The sequence below is a fragment of the Budorcas taxicolor genome, chromosome 21 (assembly GCF_023091745.1).
Source record: "Budorcas taxicolor isolate Tak-1 chromosome 21, Takin1.1, whole genome shotgun sequence".
NCBI classification, from domain to species: Eukaryota; Metazoa; Chordata; class Mammalia; order Artiodactyla; family Bovidae; genus Budorcas; species Budorcas taxicolor.
Window position 1 is genome coordinate 73419237 of NC_068930.1, and position 17753 is coordinate 73436989.

At 63.6% G+C, this 17753-nt stretch overlaps 1 protein-coding gene across 5 annotated transcripts in view; it reads left to right on the plus strand.

Moving 5' to 3' along the window:
• The window catches only part of PACS2 (phosphofurin acidic cluster sorting protein 2), a 62091-nt gene that overhangs the window by 31056 nt on the left and 13282 nt on the right, over positions 1 to 17753 (plus strand). For 2 of the 5 annotated variants that reach the window (XM_052660070.1, XM_052660073.1), the window contains exons 2-12: positions 2581 to 2668; positions 5813 to 5902; positions 7287 to 7412; positions 8360 to 8522; positions 9011 to 9084; positions 9435 to 9515; positions 10606 to 10665; positions 13611 to 13768; positions 15446 to 15536; positions 15824 to 15898; positions 16871 to 17013. In XM_052660070.1, the coding sequence (XP_052516030.1) occupies positions 2581 to 2668; positions 5813 to 5902; positions 7287 to 7412; positions 8360 to 8522; positions 9011 to 9084; positions 9435 to 9515; positions 10606 to 10665; positions 13611 to 13768; positions 15446 to 15536; positions 15824 to 15898; positions 16871 to 17013 (1149 nt within the window). The remainder of the gene's footprint in view (positions 1 to 2580; positions 2669 to 5812; positions 5903 to 7286; positions 7413 to 8359; positions 8523 to 9010; positions 9085 to 9434; positions 9516 to 10605; positions 10666 to 13610; positions 13769 to 15445; positions 15537 to 15823; positions 15899 to 16870; positions 17014 to 17753) is intronic. The other 3 variants (XM_052660071.1, XM_052660074.1, XM_052660072.1) reach the window with 2 other exon arrangements.

Here is a 17753-nt window from a genome sequence, read left to right on the forward strand (position 1 = left end):
CGCTGTCTAGATTGGTCATAGCTTTTCTTCCCAGGAGCAAGCATCTTTTAATTTCATGGCTGCAGTCACCATCTGCAGTGATTTTGGAGCCCCAAAAATAAAGTCTGTCACTGTTTCCACTGTTTCCCCATCTATTTCCCATGAAGTGATGGGACCAGATGCCATGATCTTCGTTTTCTGAATGTTGAGCTTTAAGCCACTTTTTCACTCTCCTCTTTCACTTTCATCAAGAGGCTTTTTAGTTCCTCTTCACTTTCTGCCGTAAGGGTGGTGTCATCTGCATATCTGAGGTTATTGATATTTCTCCTGGCAGCCTTGATTCCAGCTTGTGCTTCATCCAGCCCAGCGTTTCTCATAATATACTCTGCATAGAAGTTAAATAAGCAAAGTGACAATATACGGCCTTGACGTACGCTTTTTCCTATTTGGAACCAGTCTGTTGTTCCATGTCCAGTTCTAACTGTTGCTTCCTGGGCTGCATACAGGTTTCTCAGGAGGCAGGTCAGGTGGTCTGGTATTCCCATCTCTTTCAGAATTTTCCACAGTTTATTGTGATCCACACAGTCAAAGGCTTTGGCGTAGTCAATAAAGCAGAAAGAGATGTTTTTCTGGAACTCTCTTGCTTTTTCCATGATCCAGCAGATGTTAGCAATTTGATCTCTGGTTCCTCTGACTTTTCTAGAACCAGCTTGAACATCTGGAAGTTCACGGTTCATGTACTGTTGAAGCCTGGCTTGGAGGATTTTTGAGCATTACTTTGCTAGTGTGTGAGATGAGTGCAATTGTGTGGTAATTTGAGCATTCTTTGGCATGGCCTTTCTTTGGGATTGAAATGAAAACTGACCTTTTCCAGTCTTGTGGCCACTGCTGAGTTTTCCAAATTTTCTGGCATATTGAGTGCAGCACTTTCACAACATTGTCTTTTAGGGTTTGAAACAGCTCAACTGGAATTCCATCACCTCCACTAGCTTTGTTTCTAGTGATGCTTTCTAAGGCCCACTTGACTTCTCATTCCAGGATGTCTGGCTCTAGGTGAGTGATCACACCATCATGATTATCTGGGTCGTGAAGATCTTTTTTGTACAGTTCTTCTGTGTATTCTTGCCACCTCTTCTTGATATCTTCTGCTTGGTGAGGTCCAGACCGTTTCTGTCCTTTATGGAGCCCATCTTCGCATGAAGTGTTCCCTTGGTGTCTCTAAGTTTCTTGACGAGATCTCTAGTCTTTCCCTTTCTGTTGTTTTCCTCTGTTTCTTTGCACTGATCACGGAGGAAGGCTTCCTTATCTCTCCTTGTATGCAGTGCGGGAGACCTGGGTTTGATCCCTGGGTCTGGAAGATCCCCTGGAGAAGGAGATGGCAACCCACTCCAGGACTCTTGCCTGGAGAATCCCATGGACTGAGGAGCCTGGTGGGCTACAGTCCACGGGGTCACAGAGTCGGACAGGAGTGAGCGATGTTCACTTTTACTTTCTTTTGTGTTCCTAGAGTTTTTAATCAAGTCTACTGCTCTTTCCAAAGAACCAGGTTTGGGTTTCATTCTTCTCTGTGTCTTTGTTTTCAGTTTCGCTGTTTTGCTTTTATTGACCTTGTTTCCTGCCTTCTCACTTTGGGCTTGATCTGCTCTTCTTCTGGTGTCTTCAGGTAAAGCTCAGGTTGCGCGCTGCAGAGTCTTTCTTTTCTGCAATAAGCGTTTGACGCAGTGAGTGCTCCCCTCAGCACCACTGTAGCTGCAGCCCACAGTTCTTGACGCCTTGTCACCTTCTTTCCACACAAACTGTGTCTGATGTCCTTCCAGCCTCCTCTGTGTCCTGCTGGTGATTCGGCAGTGTGTGCTGACGCTTCCCAGTTGTCTTCCCATAGCTGACTTCTAGCTGACTCCATCCTTGTCGGAGAACATGAGAGTGTGTGATCCTGGTTCTTTAACGTGTGTGTGGAGCATTGCTTCGTTGCCCAGGATGTGGTCTGTCCTGGCGAACACTAACTCCTTTCGTGCGTCTCCTTCTCTAGCTTTTTCCCTGGCCCTGCAGAGGCAGAGCAGCCCCCGTGGGTGGAGGGGCTGGGCTGGGGGCTGCGAGGGGGCCCCTGCCATTGGAGGGGTCCTGCTGGGGTCCCCGCCTCACTGCAGAGAGTCAGGGACTGTCGGGGCGCACTGTGTCTCCACGCTGGAGCGCACAGCTGGAGCATTTGCTGCGTGGGGGAGGCCTTGTGTGTCTCCTGGTGCCTGTGGACCGGGTGGAGGGTGGATGCATCTCCGTGCAGACAGATGGGGCGGACGGGACCCTACAGAGGAGTGGGTGGGGCCCAGGTGGACCCTGGGGGCTCCCCAGTCTGTCTTTGCCGGCTCTCTGCCCAGCCCGTCCATGGACCCTCTGCACGGGGGGCTTGGTCCAACAGCCTCTGCAGCCTGGCTGGGCCTGGGCGGGGGCCCTGGGAGACGGGAGACGCGAGGCCCGTCTCCAGGAATGAGCAGGGCGCTGGGGTCAGAGAGCCTCGGTCCAGCAGAGGCCTGGGCTCCCCAGGGTGGGGCGTGGGGGCATCCGAGCACACGGCCGCCGCTGAGCCTGTCTATGCCCTCACAGGTTGTGCAGCCTGACCTTGAAGAAGCTGGTGGTCTTCAAGGAGCTGGAGAAGGAGCTCATCTCCGTGGTGATTGCCGTCAAGATGCAGGTGAGGGTTCCCTCTGGCGCCGCCCCGGGGCCCTGTGGGTGTGCTTGCTGCCCGGGGACCAGATGGGGCCCCGCCATGCAGACCCCCGTCCCCCTGCATGGTGAAGGGCAGGCCGCACGGGTCCCAGGATGGGAGGAGAGCGCTTGCACTGACCGAAGCTTCGGAGGCCGGGCCAGACCCCTGCTCCCTCCCCTGAGCCCCTCCCCCTGAGTCCCCCCAGCCCTCCCCACAGCTGGCCTCACCACACTCCCAGGCCCTGATGCTCTGTTTCCCTCGGGCCTCAGAGGCTCCCCTTCCGCCTTTGAGCAAGTGTTGTGTCTCGAGGGGCCGAGACCCCAGTCCTCAGCGCCCCCTGTGCCCGGCCGCGCTGGAGGAGGGGTCCTGTTAGCCGCATGGGGCCCCCGGCCCCCGGGGGGGCTGGGTCCCACGCCCACTCTCAGGGTGGCTCTCGGCCCTTTGCACACCCTGCAGCGGGGGCTGTGCTGGGCCCACCACTGCGGCCCGTCCCGCCCCAGTGCGGCTCATGGGTGCCCATGGGCAGCTCCTTGAAGGGGGCACGTCCCCAGTGCAGCCTGTCCTCTGAGGACCCCGGAGGGTCAGCCTGTCAGGGCGGAGTCTGGCCTCACCCCCTGCCCTGCCCCGGGCTGCTGGTGCCCGCGTTTGCAGCCGGCCTGAGCGCTCTGACCCTGAGAGTCCGCAGGGCCTCCCGACAGGACCGCTGGGAGCACCTCGGGGGCTCAAGGCCAGGCCGCCCTCTGGACTTGAGGTCAGCGTGGAGTCCAGGGCTTGGGGAGGAGAGCCTGGCGTCTGAGGAGAGGCTCCTGGCCCGAGGGGCGGCGGCACGCCCAGCTCAGGGGGCGCTGCCCACTCAGAAACTGGCCATGCTGGCCCGCGGGTGGCCCACTCTGCTCAGGGCCCTCTGGCCTGGGAACCTCTCTGGGTCAGAGCAGGGGGGTGGACCCTCCCTGGCCCCCGATACCCGCACCATTGACCTCTGACACAGCCGAGCCCCTGCTGGGGCCCTGTCCCTCCAGCTGCCCTCCTCGTGGTCCCACCTGGACCCCGTCCCTACGGAGCACTCGGCCCCTGATGGGCCCAGGCCCCCTTGCAGCCTCCCTGCCCGTCCTGCCAGCTCGCCTCGGCACCACGTTGCCAGCCTGCCCCCCACGTGGCCTCCTCCCCAGCTTGTCCTTTGGCCTCCCGTCCCGCTGGGTCGCCTGCCTTTCAGCCCGCTCCCAGCCCCTCCGCCGCCCCCAGGCCCTCAGAGCAGACGAGCTGCCCGCCCCCGGCTGACCGCTATGGTTGCTGCTGCCCCTGCCCGCGTCCTTGCTGGGACCCCCCCTTCACCTGGCACAGGCCTGTCAGTTGAGGGCCTGGTCCAGACGGGCTCAGGGGTGCAGGGAGCTTGGGGGCATGGCTGTGATGGGCACAGGGGTGAGGCCGGGGGTGGAGAGCACCAGGCCACGGGGTGTCCGCCCTCTGGGTGTGTGGGGGCTCCAGACCCCACGTGCGTCCAGAGGGCGCTGTCCTCCCTGCGGGCCCGGCGCGGTGCCCTCCCCCTGCGGTTCCGTCAGCATCTTCTCTGGGGCCGGCACCTGCTCCCACCCTCACCCGTCTCTGCGCGCCTCGTCCTGGTCGCACGCTGGGGAGCTGCCGTCAGCCAGGGGGTGGCCTCTGCTTGCCCGCCCGCCCTGTGAGCCTGTCTCCTCGAGGTGCTGCCCGGATGCGGCGCTGAGCTGGTCCCCCCGTGTCCACTTCCTGCACTCTGGAGCAAGTTCCTAAGGCTGTCTGCATTGGGATGGCTGTTTTTAAGATGATGCTATGGTTAACATCTTTAATCCATTTGGAACTTTGTCTGGGCCAAGGGGTTGGGACGGGGTGTTTTCTGCGGATCATCTGTGCACGTACCACGGCCATTTAGTGCGTAGCTTTTCCTGTCGGGCCTCCCTGGTGGCTCAGCCGGCAAAGAAATCCGCCTGCAATGCAGGAGACCTGGGTTTGATCCCTGGGCGTCAAGGAGATCAAACCAGTCAATCTTAGAGGAAATCAACCCTGAACATTCACTGGAAGGACTGATGCTGAAGATGAAGCTCCAACACTCTGGCCACCTGATGCGAAGAACTGACTCATCAGAAAAGACCCTAATGCATCAGGGAAGATCCCCTGGAGAAAGGAAAGGCTACCCATGGCAGTGTTCCGGCCTGGAGAATGCCGTGGACTGTGGAGTCCATGGGCTCGCGCAGAGCAGGGCGCGACTGAGCGGCTCCCACTCACTTTTCCTGCCGGCCCGCAGGCCCCCTGGTGTGCTATCCCTGGGTCTCTTTACCTCTGTCTCTTTGTTCCCCGGGTCTGGTTCGGGCTGGTGCTGCCCTCCCCGTCTTGCGGCCAGGCTGCTGGGCCTCAGTCACTGACCGCCTCACCCATTCTGTGGCGGGGGTGGGGGGAGGACACCATCAGGGTCCTGCCTTCCCAGGGACACGTGGCCTCTCGCCCATCTGCTCATCCACCTTTACTTCATCCCGGGAGTGCAGGGAACTTGGCCGTGACCCATCTCAGTCTCGTCTCCTCAAGCGCTGGGACAAACCTCTAGAGGAGGCTGTCCAGTTGCTCGGTCGTGTCCAAGTCTTTGTGACCTGATGGACTGCAGCACGCCAGGCTTCCCTGTCCCTCACTCTCTCCCAGAGCTTGCTCAAACTCAAATCCATCGAGTCAGTGATGCCATCCACCCATCTCATCCTCTGGCGTCCGCTTTTCCTCCCGCCTTCAGTCTTTCCCGGCATCAGGGTCTTTTCTAATGAGTCAGTTCTTCGCATCCGGTGGCCAGAGTGTTGGAGCTTCATCTTCAGCATCAGTCCTTCCAGGGAATGTTCAGGGTTGCTTTCCTCTAAGATGGACTGGTTTGATCTCCTTGACGCCCGGGGGACTCTCCGGAGTCTTCTCCAGCACCCCAGTTCGCAGCAGGTCAGAGGATGCGGGCTGTTTTAAGGCTCCGGATGAACCCCCGGTAGTGCCTTTGGGAGTCACATGCGCAGGCCTCCCGCCCCCTCCCCGGCGGCAGCTCTTCCGCTGACACTTTGAAATGAGCCGTTGCCCTTCCGCTGCAACGGGCCCTCTCCTGAGTCCCGCTGCCTTGCTCTCTGCCAGGGCTCCAAGCGGATCCTGCGGTCCCACGAGATCGTGCTGCCCCCTAGCGGACAAGTGGAGACGGACCTGGCGCTGACCTTCTCTCTGCAGGTGGGCCCCGCCCTCGCCCTGCCGGCGCCGACGGCCCCTCTCCCGCGGGGCGGGCTCTCCAGGGCTAGAAATGTGCTTGGGGTGTTAGGTCGAGTCTTTGCTCGCACTCCCACGATGAAGAGAGGGTGCTCAGGTTCGGTCGTCTCATCCGTGTTTAGAAGAGACGCGGGTTGGGGAGGGGCAGAAAGCCACTCGACGTTTCAGACAAAAGGAGCCGGAGAGGGGGCCGGGCCGCGGACCTCCCGCGCTGTAGGTTCAGGCCCCTCGGGTGTTCCCGGCTGCGCTGCTGGTGGGCTTTAGACCGGGACCCGCGACCCTGTGTGAAACAGCGGTCTCCCAGGGGGGCGGGTGCTGGGCAGGCCAGAATCCCCCAGGCTCCTCCTCCCCCCACTTCTCTGTGCGTAATTAAGACCCGAGTTGTTTCAATTCAGCCCTTGCAGTTCTGGCTGAGCACACCTGCCGTATTAGCATCAGTGCCTCCAAACCCCAGAAACCCCTGTCGCTGTGAGCGAGTAAGAAAGGGCTGTGCTGCGGCCAGTCTGCGAGACCCCTGCCAGCCTCCCCTGCCAGGCCGCCCCCCCAGACCACCCCTAGACTGCCTCCGAGAGCCCTGCCAGCCCCACCACCACCAGACCCCCAGACTGTCTGCAAGACCCCTGCCAGCCTCCTCCGCCCCCAGGCCGCCTCCCTGCCCCAGCCCCATGGCGGCTTCTGGGCTTTGTGTTGACTTTTCTTTGCGGTGGTGGTGGTGAGGAAAATCAGGTTCTATCATTATTATTTTATTTATTTATTTGGCCACGTCAAGTGGCTTCTGGGATCTCAGCTCCCCAACCAGGGACTGAACGTAGGCCCTCAGCAGTGAGAGCCAGAGTCCCGACGGCCGGGGAATGCCCCAGGAATCAGGTCTATTGAGTGTAATTTCCAAAGCGTGCGGTTCGCTGTTTTCAAGCCTGTGGCTCCTTGGGCGTGGACACAGGCGTCTCACCTCCACCTCCGCCCCGGCAGAGCACAGCCTGTGGCCCCCCAGCTTTTACAGTAGGCTGTAGTTGTGACCCTTGAGGAAACGTGCACAGCTGCTCTGTGCACACGAGCGCGCCAGTGTGCACAAGCGCCGGGGTCCCGGGAGCGGGTGTGGCCGCCTGGGCCCGGGGTGCTGGGTGGGCACGGCGCCCTGGACCGCCAGGCAGGTGCCCCGCTGAGCAGTTACCCCAGACGGGCGGGCCCCTCCTGAGGGCCTGAGCACGCGGCGCACGTCTGCCACCAGTGGCCGTTCCTATGGCCGCGGCCTGTGATGAGCAGTGGGCCGGGAGCGCCCGGGCTCAGGCGCGGGCCCCATGGGTGTTGAGGGGCGAGGGTCTGTGTCACTGTGGCCCCTCCCCCGCAGTACCCCCACTTCCTGAAGAGAGAAGGCAACAAGCTTCAGGTCATGCTGCAGCGGAGAAAGAGATACAAGCACCGGACCATCCTGGGCTACAAGACGCTGGCGGCCGGCTCCGTCAACATGGCTGAGGTGAGGGCGGCGGCAGACAGCCTCCTGGGCCTCCTGGCGGGCGGGGCGGCTGGGGGCGCGTCCCTGCAGGCAGCCCGCCCGCACTGCCCCCCTGAGCCTCCTGCCCACTCCTGCCCAGCGGGAAGGAGGCTGCCGGCGTGTGGTGGGCCAGGGGCGCTGCCAGCCGCCTTTGTTAGCGTGGCTTCTTCAGTGGCGGTCATAGGAGGCACCGCTCTTCTCAGAAGCCTCGTTTTCTTCCTTGACGAAAGAGCTGACCGCCCCAGCTGAGTCCCCCAAATTAAAAAAGAACCTGGTCCCTAAAACTCCAGCATCAGGCTGGATTTGATCAAATGACCCCAAACACAGCTTCTAAAACGCGGAGGCATTTGTTCGTGGCTTGTCATGACGAGGCCCGTCCAGTGACCTGCTTGGGCACCTGGGATCCTAGTGGGGGGCACAGGCCGGTGCCAGGTGGGGGCTGGGGGGCTCTGCTGCCCAGAAAGAGGTCTGCTTGATTCTCTCGTGATCAGAGCGGCCCCAGGGCTTCCCCGTCCTGTTGGGCCAAACCCAGGGGGTGTCCGCTCTGTGGCACCAGAGCTCCAGGTCGCACGGGGGCCCGTCCTCCCTGGCCCCCCGGGGCCTGGCCCCTGGCGTTGAGTCCTGAGGCTCGGGCCCTGTCTTGGCTGGCCCCTGGGGCCTCACACACTGTCCGCTGCCACGCCGCTCCTCCTCAACGGCCTTCGGTGCTCGGGGGCTGGGCACTGGACCGCCCCGCTTGATGGCAGGCCGCCTTGCGGCCCGGCCACTAGCCCCGTGTCCTCTTGTCCTCCTGCCCCGTGTGCCCCCTGCCCCTCATGCTTGCCTGGCTGACCGCGGCCCCTCTGGTCACTGCCGAGAGGAAGGCCCAGAGGACCCCCGCATGTGCCCCCGGCTTGGGCCAGCAGGGTCTCCAGAGCTGTGCCCCGCAGGTGCTGCAGCAGCCGGCCGAGGGCGGGCAGGTGCTGAGCCTCTGCAGCAACGTCAAGGAGGCCGCGGTCAAGGTGGCCGAGATCTGGATCTTCTCGCTGTCCAGCCAGCCCATTGACCACGAGGACAGCGCCATGCAGGCTGGCCCCAAGGCCAAGTCCACCGGTAGGCGCCGCCTCAGGCCGCCTCTCTGCCACGGACGCCACTCCTGGCTATGAGCTTGCGGGCATGAGGAGTTGGGGCGGGGATGTGAGGGTCTGCAGGCGGCCCTCGGGAGGTGGGCGTCCAAGGCCCGCCCCCACGCTGGGACCCAGCCACTGAGCGAGTCGCGGGAAGCCGTGGTGCCTTCTCTGGTCTGGTACCATCCTGGGCCGTTTTCTGTCACAGCTGGGGTCACTGTCTCCCCAGGGGTGGGGGTGGGCAGGCAGGGATCGGTCCAGCCGAAGATCCAGGACCCTGTGGTGGGCAGGAAGGGCCAGACTATGGTGGGGGGCACCTGGGGGCGAACCCTGTGAGGGGCAGGAAGACCACCGGGGGGCACGTGGGGGCCGTCCACCTGCTGCGCCACCCGTGGGGGCCGTGTCCTCGCGGCTCCCTGCACACCGGGGGTCGGAACCTCAGGGTGCCCTCCCCTCTGTGTGCTCATTCCGCAGAGAACTACTCAGAGGAGGAGTATGAGAGCTTTTCCTCTGAGCAGGAGGCCAGTGACGACGCCGTGCAGGGGCAGGTAGGGGGCTGCGGGGGTAACCGGGGAGTCCCAGGGCAGGTAGGGGGCTGCGGGGGTAACCGGGGAGTCCCAGGGGGCAGGTAGGGGGCTGCGGGGGTAACCGGGGAGTCCCAGGGGCAGGTAGGGGGCTGAGGGGGTAAAGGGGGGCAGTAGGGGGCTGGGGGTAGGTAACTGGGGCTGGGGTCACTGGAGCCACGTGGGACCCCTGAGGCGACACCAGGACCCCCAGAGCCGCCAGCACAGGGTATCCTGGGGCCTGGGCGCTGCCAGCAGGCGCTCTGACACCCGGAGTCTGTGTGGGGAGGGTCCCTGGGTCCCGTGTGCGGCTCAGGCGCGGCCTGTCTCTGCAGGATTTGGATGAGGATGACTTTGATGTGGGGAAGCCCAAGAAGCAGCGGCGATCGATAGTAAGAACGCCGTCCATGACCAGGGTCGGTGGAAACTGGTTTTACTAACCTGGGGAAGCGGGGGGCGGGGGCCTGGGGTGGGGGGCCGAGGGGGTGGGCAGGGTGTGGGGCGGCCTGTCCGATCGTGTGCTGCCCCGGAAGACTGGCTCTGTGGCTTCTCCTGAGGTCCAGCCTCTTCCCCACAAACAGCGTGAAGGTGGGCGGCCCCATGCCATGGCCTTGCCTTGGGAGGAGGGCCTCCAGGGCATCAGCGTGCCAACCTCAGGCTGCAGGCCCGGAGACAGTGGGCGAGGCCAGTCCCTGAGCAGAGGCCAGTCCCCGAGCAAGCCTGCTGCTTGGGCCAGACACGCCCAGTGTGAGGCCGGCCTGTCTCGGCTCTAGGCAGGGGGGCCGGGGCTCGGAAGGGCTGGAGGCCCCTCCTCCAGAAGGGAGGTCCTGGTGGAGCAGAGGCCCGTCCCGGAGCATCCGCCCCTGGTGCCCGCTCTCCCAGGCGAGCTCCCGGTGCCGAGCTGCCCTGCGTGCCAGGCTGTGGCCCCAGGCCGGGCCAGTGTGGAGGGCGGCCCAGGGAGCCCCAGCGCTGACCCCCTGCCCCAGAGCCTGTCACCCCTGGCCAGGCGGGGAGGCCACGGGCTGGTTCCCGAACACTGAGTGAGCCAGCTCTCTGGACCACAGTGCGTCCGGAACTGCCGGGACAGCATCCGTGTGAGCCTTGGGCCCGGGTCCCGTCGCCCAGCTTTTGTGGAGGGAGCCGGGGCTCCTCCTGCAGGGCCGGCCCCTGGAGCTGAGCCCTGTGCCCACGGCTGCACTGGGGCAGATGGGCCCCTGCACCCTGGCCACCACGCGGTCCACGGAGGCGGGGCGGGGCCTCACGCGTGGGGGCTTCTGGAAGAGCCGTAGATCCCCCTCCGTCCCCGGGTTTGGCCCAGACCACCAACCCGTCTGTGGGCCCATTTCCAAGTCTGAGCACAAGTGTGGTTTCACGCTTTGAAAACGCCTGCTGCTGCTGAAGTGCGGGAGGCTGGAGGTCACGGGCCTCCGCTGTCTGAGCCGCCCCTGCCCCCCGTCGGTGGGGAGCAGCCCCGAGCGCTCTGACCACGCCCCGCTTGTCTTGCAGCAGCAAAACTTCAAGCAGAAAGTGGTGGCGCTGCTGCGGAGGTTTAAAGTCTCCGATGAGGTGAGGGGGCGGCCCCGGCAGCCAGGGCCCTGGTGGGAGGAGGGCCTGGAGGCCCGCGCCGGGAGTGTGGACGGTGGGGCCGCCCCCAGTGCCCCGTGGGCGCGGGCAGAGGCCTGGGCAGTGCTTCCTGAACGGTCGCTGGGCAGACCTGGGGGACAGCGGGGTGTCGCCTTGGGGGGCCGCCACGGGCTTTATTTTTTAGGGATGTCATCTTGGGGGGGCCATGGGCTCTATTTTTTAGGGGCATCATCTTGGGGGTGGACCATGGGCTTTTGTATTTTTTAGGGTAGTTTTAGGTTCACAGAAAAGCTGAGTAGCCCCATGTACCGTCGCCACACACGGCCTTCCTGGCTGTCAGCCGTGTGCTTTAACATTTCTTCTCGCGTTTTTCTAATCTCCAAATGATGAGTTCGTAGAACTTTGATAACCAGAAGGAAAATGCTTGGTTTTTCTTTAAATGTGATCAGAGGATAGTTCGTCCCCAGGCTCTGGACCCACCCAGGGCGTGTGGCATGCAAGTGTGTGAGCCCCAAGGCCTTGTCACCCCGTGGGTCCCAGCAGTGAGAGGTTGCTGCTGAGCCCCGCTCAGCAGTGAACAATGCCGGGATTCTTGGCCTCCAGAGTAGAGGAATTCAGTGCGGGGCCAGTGACGAGGCTTGATCATTCAGCACATTTGTGTGATAAAGATTTATTAAAGTATAAAAGAGAGACAGCTTCTGACATAGACATCAGAAGGGGGCAGAAAGAGGGCCCCCCTGCTAGTCTTTAGGAATAAGTTACATGCCTATCAGGAGGCTGTTAATTAGAGAAAGGAAATGTCTCAAAAGTCAGAGACTGGCACCAGGCCCCTCACCCACAGCATGCATTTTGAGATGACGTTGACACAAAGTGAGTCATCCCAGGCCATAAAATGATTGACATGAATCTTGAAGAAAGGTTTCCAAGCACATGCGTGGTCTGGATGACACAGCTCAGGAGAGCACCTGCCTGGGTAGAACATCCTGGTTCCTCAAGTCTGCTCTGAGTCTTTGGTGGAACCAACTGGAAGACAGAACCTAGAGTAAATACATTGTTCATTAACACAGCTTAAGAAAAACGTTTCCATAAGAAAAATGCATCAGTTCGCTCAAGATTTGAGAAAAGTTCAGGTGGAACCAGGTGTTGTCATGGCGACACAGAATTTTAAAGGGAAGCTTTTAAATCGGTACAGAGAAGAGGACAAATCTGAGGCTTGTAGTGTTTCCTCCTGCCGCTGAAGAGAGAGAAAACGTCTGACCCCTGCAGCCTGTTTCCCCTGTGTGGAGACCCCTGGCCTCCCTGCCTGTCGCCCTCCGGACAGCACGCGTGACGCCCGGAAGCAGCAGCCGTGTGTCCACACGCGGGGTGGCGCCATCCCCTCACGGCGGCTCCTCACGTGAGCCGCGGTCTTCCCCACACTGGTCTCCAGGTCCACACGATTCCTAGCAGACCTCCAGCTACCCTGCTGCAGAAGCCAGCCACCTAGTGCTGGAGCTTGGCCGTAAATGCTGGGGGCCCAGAATCAACAAGACAGCCGTTGAGGAAGAGCAGACTTGAAGGGCTCACACTGTGTCTTCAGAACTTAGCAAAAGCTGCCATCCTCAGCGGGTCAGTGAAGTGAGGGTAAGTCGTTCTATTAATGGTCAGTTGATTTCCAGGCAGACCATTCAATGGGGAGAAATAGCCTTTTCAGCAGGTAGTGCTGGAGCAGTGGGATGCCTGGGCACCCCCCCCCAACAATGCGCACAAAAAACAACTCCAGGCGACTCAAAGGCCTAAATGTATGGGCCAAAACTGTAGACCTCTTAGAAGGAAACAGCAGTATTTGTGGGCTTGGATCAGGCAGTGGCTTTTCAGATACGACAGCAAAAGCGTGAGCAGACGAAACACAAGCAAGTTGGACTCCATCAGAATTTAAGGTTCTGTGCTCCAAACAGTGCCATCGAGAAAATGGGGCAGCTCACGGGGCGAAATGCTTTGCAAATCATAGATCTGGCGAGGGACGCGCGGTCCAGAGCATAGAAACAACACTTAGAGCTCAGAGCAGCACAGTGAGAAAGCCGTCCGCTTTAAAAGCTGGGCAAAGGATCTGAGCAGCTGCTCCTCCAGAGAAGAGACACGAAGAAGCCGGCGAGCACACAAAGAGACGCTTGACACCGCTAGTCATCGGGGAGTGCAGGTCAGAGCCGTGGACCCCTCTCGATTGCCAGTGGGCGGGCCGTCCCCAGGGACACGGAAGATACGTGTCGATGGGGATATGTGACCGTCGGAACACTCGTGCTGGAGGGAACATCCGTAGTGCCGCCACTTTGCAAAAGAGGCTGAACGGGTTAGACACCCTTGCTAGGTACACAGCAGTGCCCCGTGTTTCCCCATGAGAGGGAGACACGTCTACAGAGACCGATGGTGTTACAGGAGCTTCCCTGTAGCCGCAGAAGCTGGGAGCATCGCCCCGTCCCTGCTGGCCAACGGCAGACACGCTGTGAGCCGTCGTGAAGACCCACTAGTGAGGAGCTGGCTGTGGGCGCGCGCACATGCACTCTCACACACTGACACACACACCGCTGCACTAAGGAGGGGAGACTGCAGGCCGAGGGGTTCCGGCGCGTGCGCCCTCCTGGGAGAGGGCCAGTGCGTGGGCCTGGGGGCTGCCGGGGGGCAGGGGCGCCGGGAGGGCAGCCTCGCATCCGGGTCCTGCTGGGGCCGCCGCACGGCTTCTGTTGTCGGAGCACTGCTGTGTGCTCTGAAGGCCGTGCTGGCGGCGCAGGCTTCCCAGGCTGAGGGGAGAGCTGAGCCAAGTGCCCGGGTGACTGGAGGCCTCGGCGCGATGCCTGGGGCCCGCAGGGACTGGCTGGAGGAAGGGTGCCGGGTGGCCGAGCAGTCTCCTCCCGTCTGTCCCGCAGCCTCACACCTCTGGCCTCACGTAGGTCCTGGACTCGGAGCAGGACCCCGCAGAGCACGTCCCCGAGGTCGAGGAAGACCTGGACCTGCTGTACGACACGCTGGACGTGGAGGACCCCAGCGACAGCGGCCCCGACTTGGAGGACGACGGCAGCGTCCTCAGCACCCCCAAGCCGAAGCTGAGGTACGCGCGGCCGCACCCACATCTGCCTTCAGAGCCGGCGGTCAGCAGAGGCCAGACGTGAGGCGGCCCGTTGGGTGGTCGTCAGGGCCGGAAGGGAAGGCGGTGTGCGGGGCAGCAGGCCCACTGGGGTGTGGGCTCTGGGGAGGGGGTGGACAGGAGGCACAGACCCCGAGGGAGCCCTGGGTCTGCAGGGCTTCCAGAGGTGGGGTGTGGCGAAGGGAGGGTCCAGTGTGGAGCCAGCTGGGCTCAGCCCCGCAGGAGGCCATGTCCGGGAAGGAGGGGCAGGTGGGACGTGGACCCGGGAGGGACCAGTGGGTGCCCCGGGGCTGTCTGTCCCGCGGGAAGTTGGGGGGGCACTGGGGTCCCCCCAGGGGCAGGGGTGCGGACAGATCTGATGGCGGGGGGCAGGTGGGGGGGCTGCAGACTGGCCTGGAGCCAGGGGAGCAGGCAGGTCTGAGTCCAGGAGCCCGAGTCAGAGGCAGGAAGGCCTGTGGCCCGGCCGACGGCTGGATGCCGAGCAAGCGCGAGCCAGGGCCCGGGAGCACTCAGGAGGGGTGGGCATTCTGCCACCCTTCCCCCCGCAGCCCCTGCCCTCTCACGGCGGGACCCCCATGGCAGACTCCCCCCACGGCGGGACGCCCCCACGGCAGACTCCCCCCACGGCGGGACCCCCCCCCAACGGCAGACTCCCCCCACGGCGGGACCCCCCCCGCCAACGGTAGACTCCCCCCACGGCAGACTCCCCCGACGGCGGGACGCCCCCCAATGGCAGACGTCCCCCCACGGCGGGATCCCCCCCAACGGCAGACTCCCCCACGGCGGGATCCCCCTACACCAGACTCCCCCCCACAGCGGGACCCCCCACGACAGCCGCCCCCACGGCGCCCCCCCCGGTGGCAGCACCCCACTCATGGCCCCCCCCACGGCGCCCCCCCCCGTGGCAGCACACCCCCCTCATGGCCCCCCCCCCGTGGCGCCCCCCCCCGTGGCAGCACACCCCCCCCGTGGCGCCCCCCCCCCACGGCGCCCCCCCACGGCGGGCCGCGGTCCTGACCAGTGAGTGGCTGCTCACAGAGCCCAGTCTCCTGGAGGAACTGCTGCAGGCCCAGGGCAGGGGTCCCGTTCACCTTCTGCCCACGCCGCCTCCACTTTGAAGGCCAGCACAGTGGCCCCCCGACCCCCCTCTGCCTTCAGGGGGCAGGTCTCCGCTTCTGACAGCCGCCGAGGTTACCTCGCAGCCCAGCTGACCTGCGCTGTCCCCACCGGAAGCTGTGCCGCAGGGCCAGCCCCCGTCCCAGTCCCGGGACACAGGTGTGGCTTCTCGGGCCTCGTCCCGCCGCCTCGCACTGCGGTTCAGCCTCACGTTTTCACGACCGTGTGGCCTCATCAGCAGACGCTGCCGGGGTCCTGCCCCTCGTTTACCTGACCTTTGGCTCCTGCAGTCTGCCCCGGGGGCCCAGGCCCCCACCCATCAGGCCTCCAGCTGTCAGGTGCAGCCATCCCGGGTGCCCGGGACGCCGCCAGGGTTGGGGGGCTTCGGGGCGCAGGTGTGCTGGGCGGCTCTCAGGCCCGCGGTGTCCTGCCTGTGCTGTGGTCCTCGAGGGTGGGGCTCGAGCCTGCTGGGCCCGGTTTGGGGGGGTGCCGGAGGACAACACACACACTGTCCCCACTTTCCAGGCCGTACTTCGAAGGCCTGTCCCACTCCAGCTCACAGACAGAGATCGGGAGCACCCACAGCGCCCGCAGCCAGAGGGAGCCCCCCAGCCCGGTGAGTAGCCCCCACTGGGGCCCTCGCGCAGGCAGGGGCCACCCTGATCCTCCCGTCTGAGTCACTGGAGGCTCTGACAAGCCCGAGGCTCGGTGCCTCCTGGTTTGCCATGTGGCCTGAGTAACCTGCCCAGTGACTGTTGTGGGGTGGCCCTGAGCCCACGGTCCGGGAAACACTGGCCAGTCTCCCCAGGCTGCCTCCAAACCCAGAGCCCCCTGCCCAGAGGTGAGCCAGCCTGGGAACCATTGCCGGACACCTCCTGATTCCCTCCCGTCTCATCCACACAGGCTGATGTGCCCGAGAAGACGCGGGTCCTCGGAGGCAAGCAGCCCAGTGACAGCGTGTCCGATCTGGTGGCCCACGTAAGCAGGCACGGGGCCACCTTCACAGAGCCCACTTACGTGTTGCCTTTTGGGGTCTGACCCGTGACCTGGAGGTCCTCTTGCTCCCACCATCTAGAACCTACACACAGAGATATGATGAGCACCCCCCTGGACTCTCCCCACCCCCGGGGACAGTCAGGATCCCCCTGGACTCACCCCACTCCCGGGAGATGGGTCAGGGCCCCCCTGGACTCACCCCACTCCCGGGGACAGTCAGGGTCCCCCCTAGATTCACCCCACCCCCGGGGACAGTCAGTATCCCCCTGGACTCACCCCACTCCTGGGGGACGGTCAGGACCCCCCTGGACTCTCCCCACCCCCGGGGGCCAGTCAGGGCCCCTGGACTCAGCTCACCCCCGGGGGACGGTCAGGGTCCTTCAGGACTCACCCCACCCCCAGGGGATGGTCAGGGCCCCTGGAGTCACCCTAACTCCAAGAGGCCAGTCAGGGTTCCCCTTGGACTCACCCCACCCCCAGGGGATGGTCAGGGCCCCTGGAGTCACTCTAACTCCAAGAGGCCAGTCAGGGTTCCCCTTGGACTCACCCCACCCCCAGGGGATGGTCAGGGCCCCTGGAGTCACCCTAACTCCAAGAGGCCAGTCAGGGTTCCCCCTGGACTCACCCCACCCCCAGGGGGTGGTCAGGGCCACCCCGCTTCGCTCTCAGGCACAAACCACCACGGCTGCTTCCTGCTGCTCGTGCAGGTTCTCAAGGGAGGGCAGGGTCGGGGTGGTGCGGGCCTTCCTCTGCAGGCAGGACTGGGAGCCCTGTGGTTGGAGGTGGAGGTCAGCTGGCTTCGCAGGGCAGCATGTGGCCACAGGCACGGAGTCACCAGCCCAGGAGAGGCCCGAGCGCCCTCACCCAAACCAAGGCCACTTGGGCACGGGAGCACAGCACCAGGAGGAGGCTCTGGGCGTGTGCGTTCCCCACGGTTCCATCCTCTGCCCACAGAGCACGCCCGCCCCCGGGGAGCAGCCAGCACCACCCGAGGAAAGCCCCGAGGTGGAGATCTCTGCCCTGGACCTGTTCACTGAGAAGCTGCCGCCCAGCGGGCGGATCACCAAGACGGAATCCCTGGTCATCCCCTCCACCAGGTGGCCAGCCACCCCAGGGAGGCCGTGGCCCAGGCAGTGCCCCCGCGGGCCACTGTCAGCATGTGTAGGCGCCCCGTGGGTGGGGGCCGTCTGGCTGGACGAGCATCACTCGTGGGGCTCCCCTGGGACCCTCACTCACCCCTGTCTGCAGCTGGCTGCCTGCTCCAAGGGCAGGGAAGGCTTGCCACTCCCGTCTCCCCTGTCCTGGGCCCTGTGGCGCCATCTGGGCTGGGGCAGGCTTGCACTTGGTGCCCGCGATTCCATGCCGCTTGGTGCCAGGGTGGCCAGGGTGTGCCCGCTGGGCACGGGCCATGCAGACAAGCAGAGCAGCCCTCCCACAGCGCACCGTCCAGCGCAGGGCCTCTGCGGGGCAGGGGCAGCTGGCCGGGGTCCCGTGTGGCAGACGCTCGATGCATTGCTCCCCAATTTTAGTCCTGCGGTCAGCCCGCACCGCCTCCCTGTACCTGCCTTCTCCCGGAAATGATAAGGGAGGCGATGTGCACACAGCCTTTGGGACAGAACCTCCCAACCCAGGCTGCGCCCGGTGGGAGCCAGCAGACAGGCGTGTCAGCCACTGGCCTCCGTGAGGCCTTGGCTTTGTGTTTCTGGGACGGGAGTCTTCCAGGAGCAGGGCTCTGGTGCTGGCACTACCTGAGGGGGCACAGGGCCCTGTGTCAGGCCTGGGAGGGGCACCCTGAGCTCCAGGACGCGGGCACAGCCTGTGCCAGGCACACCTGGCA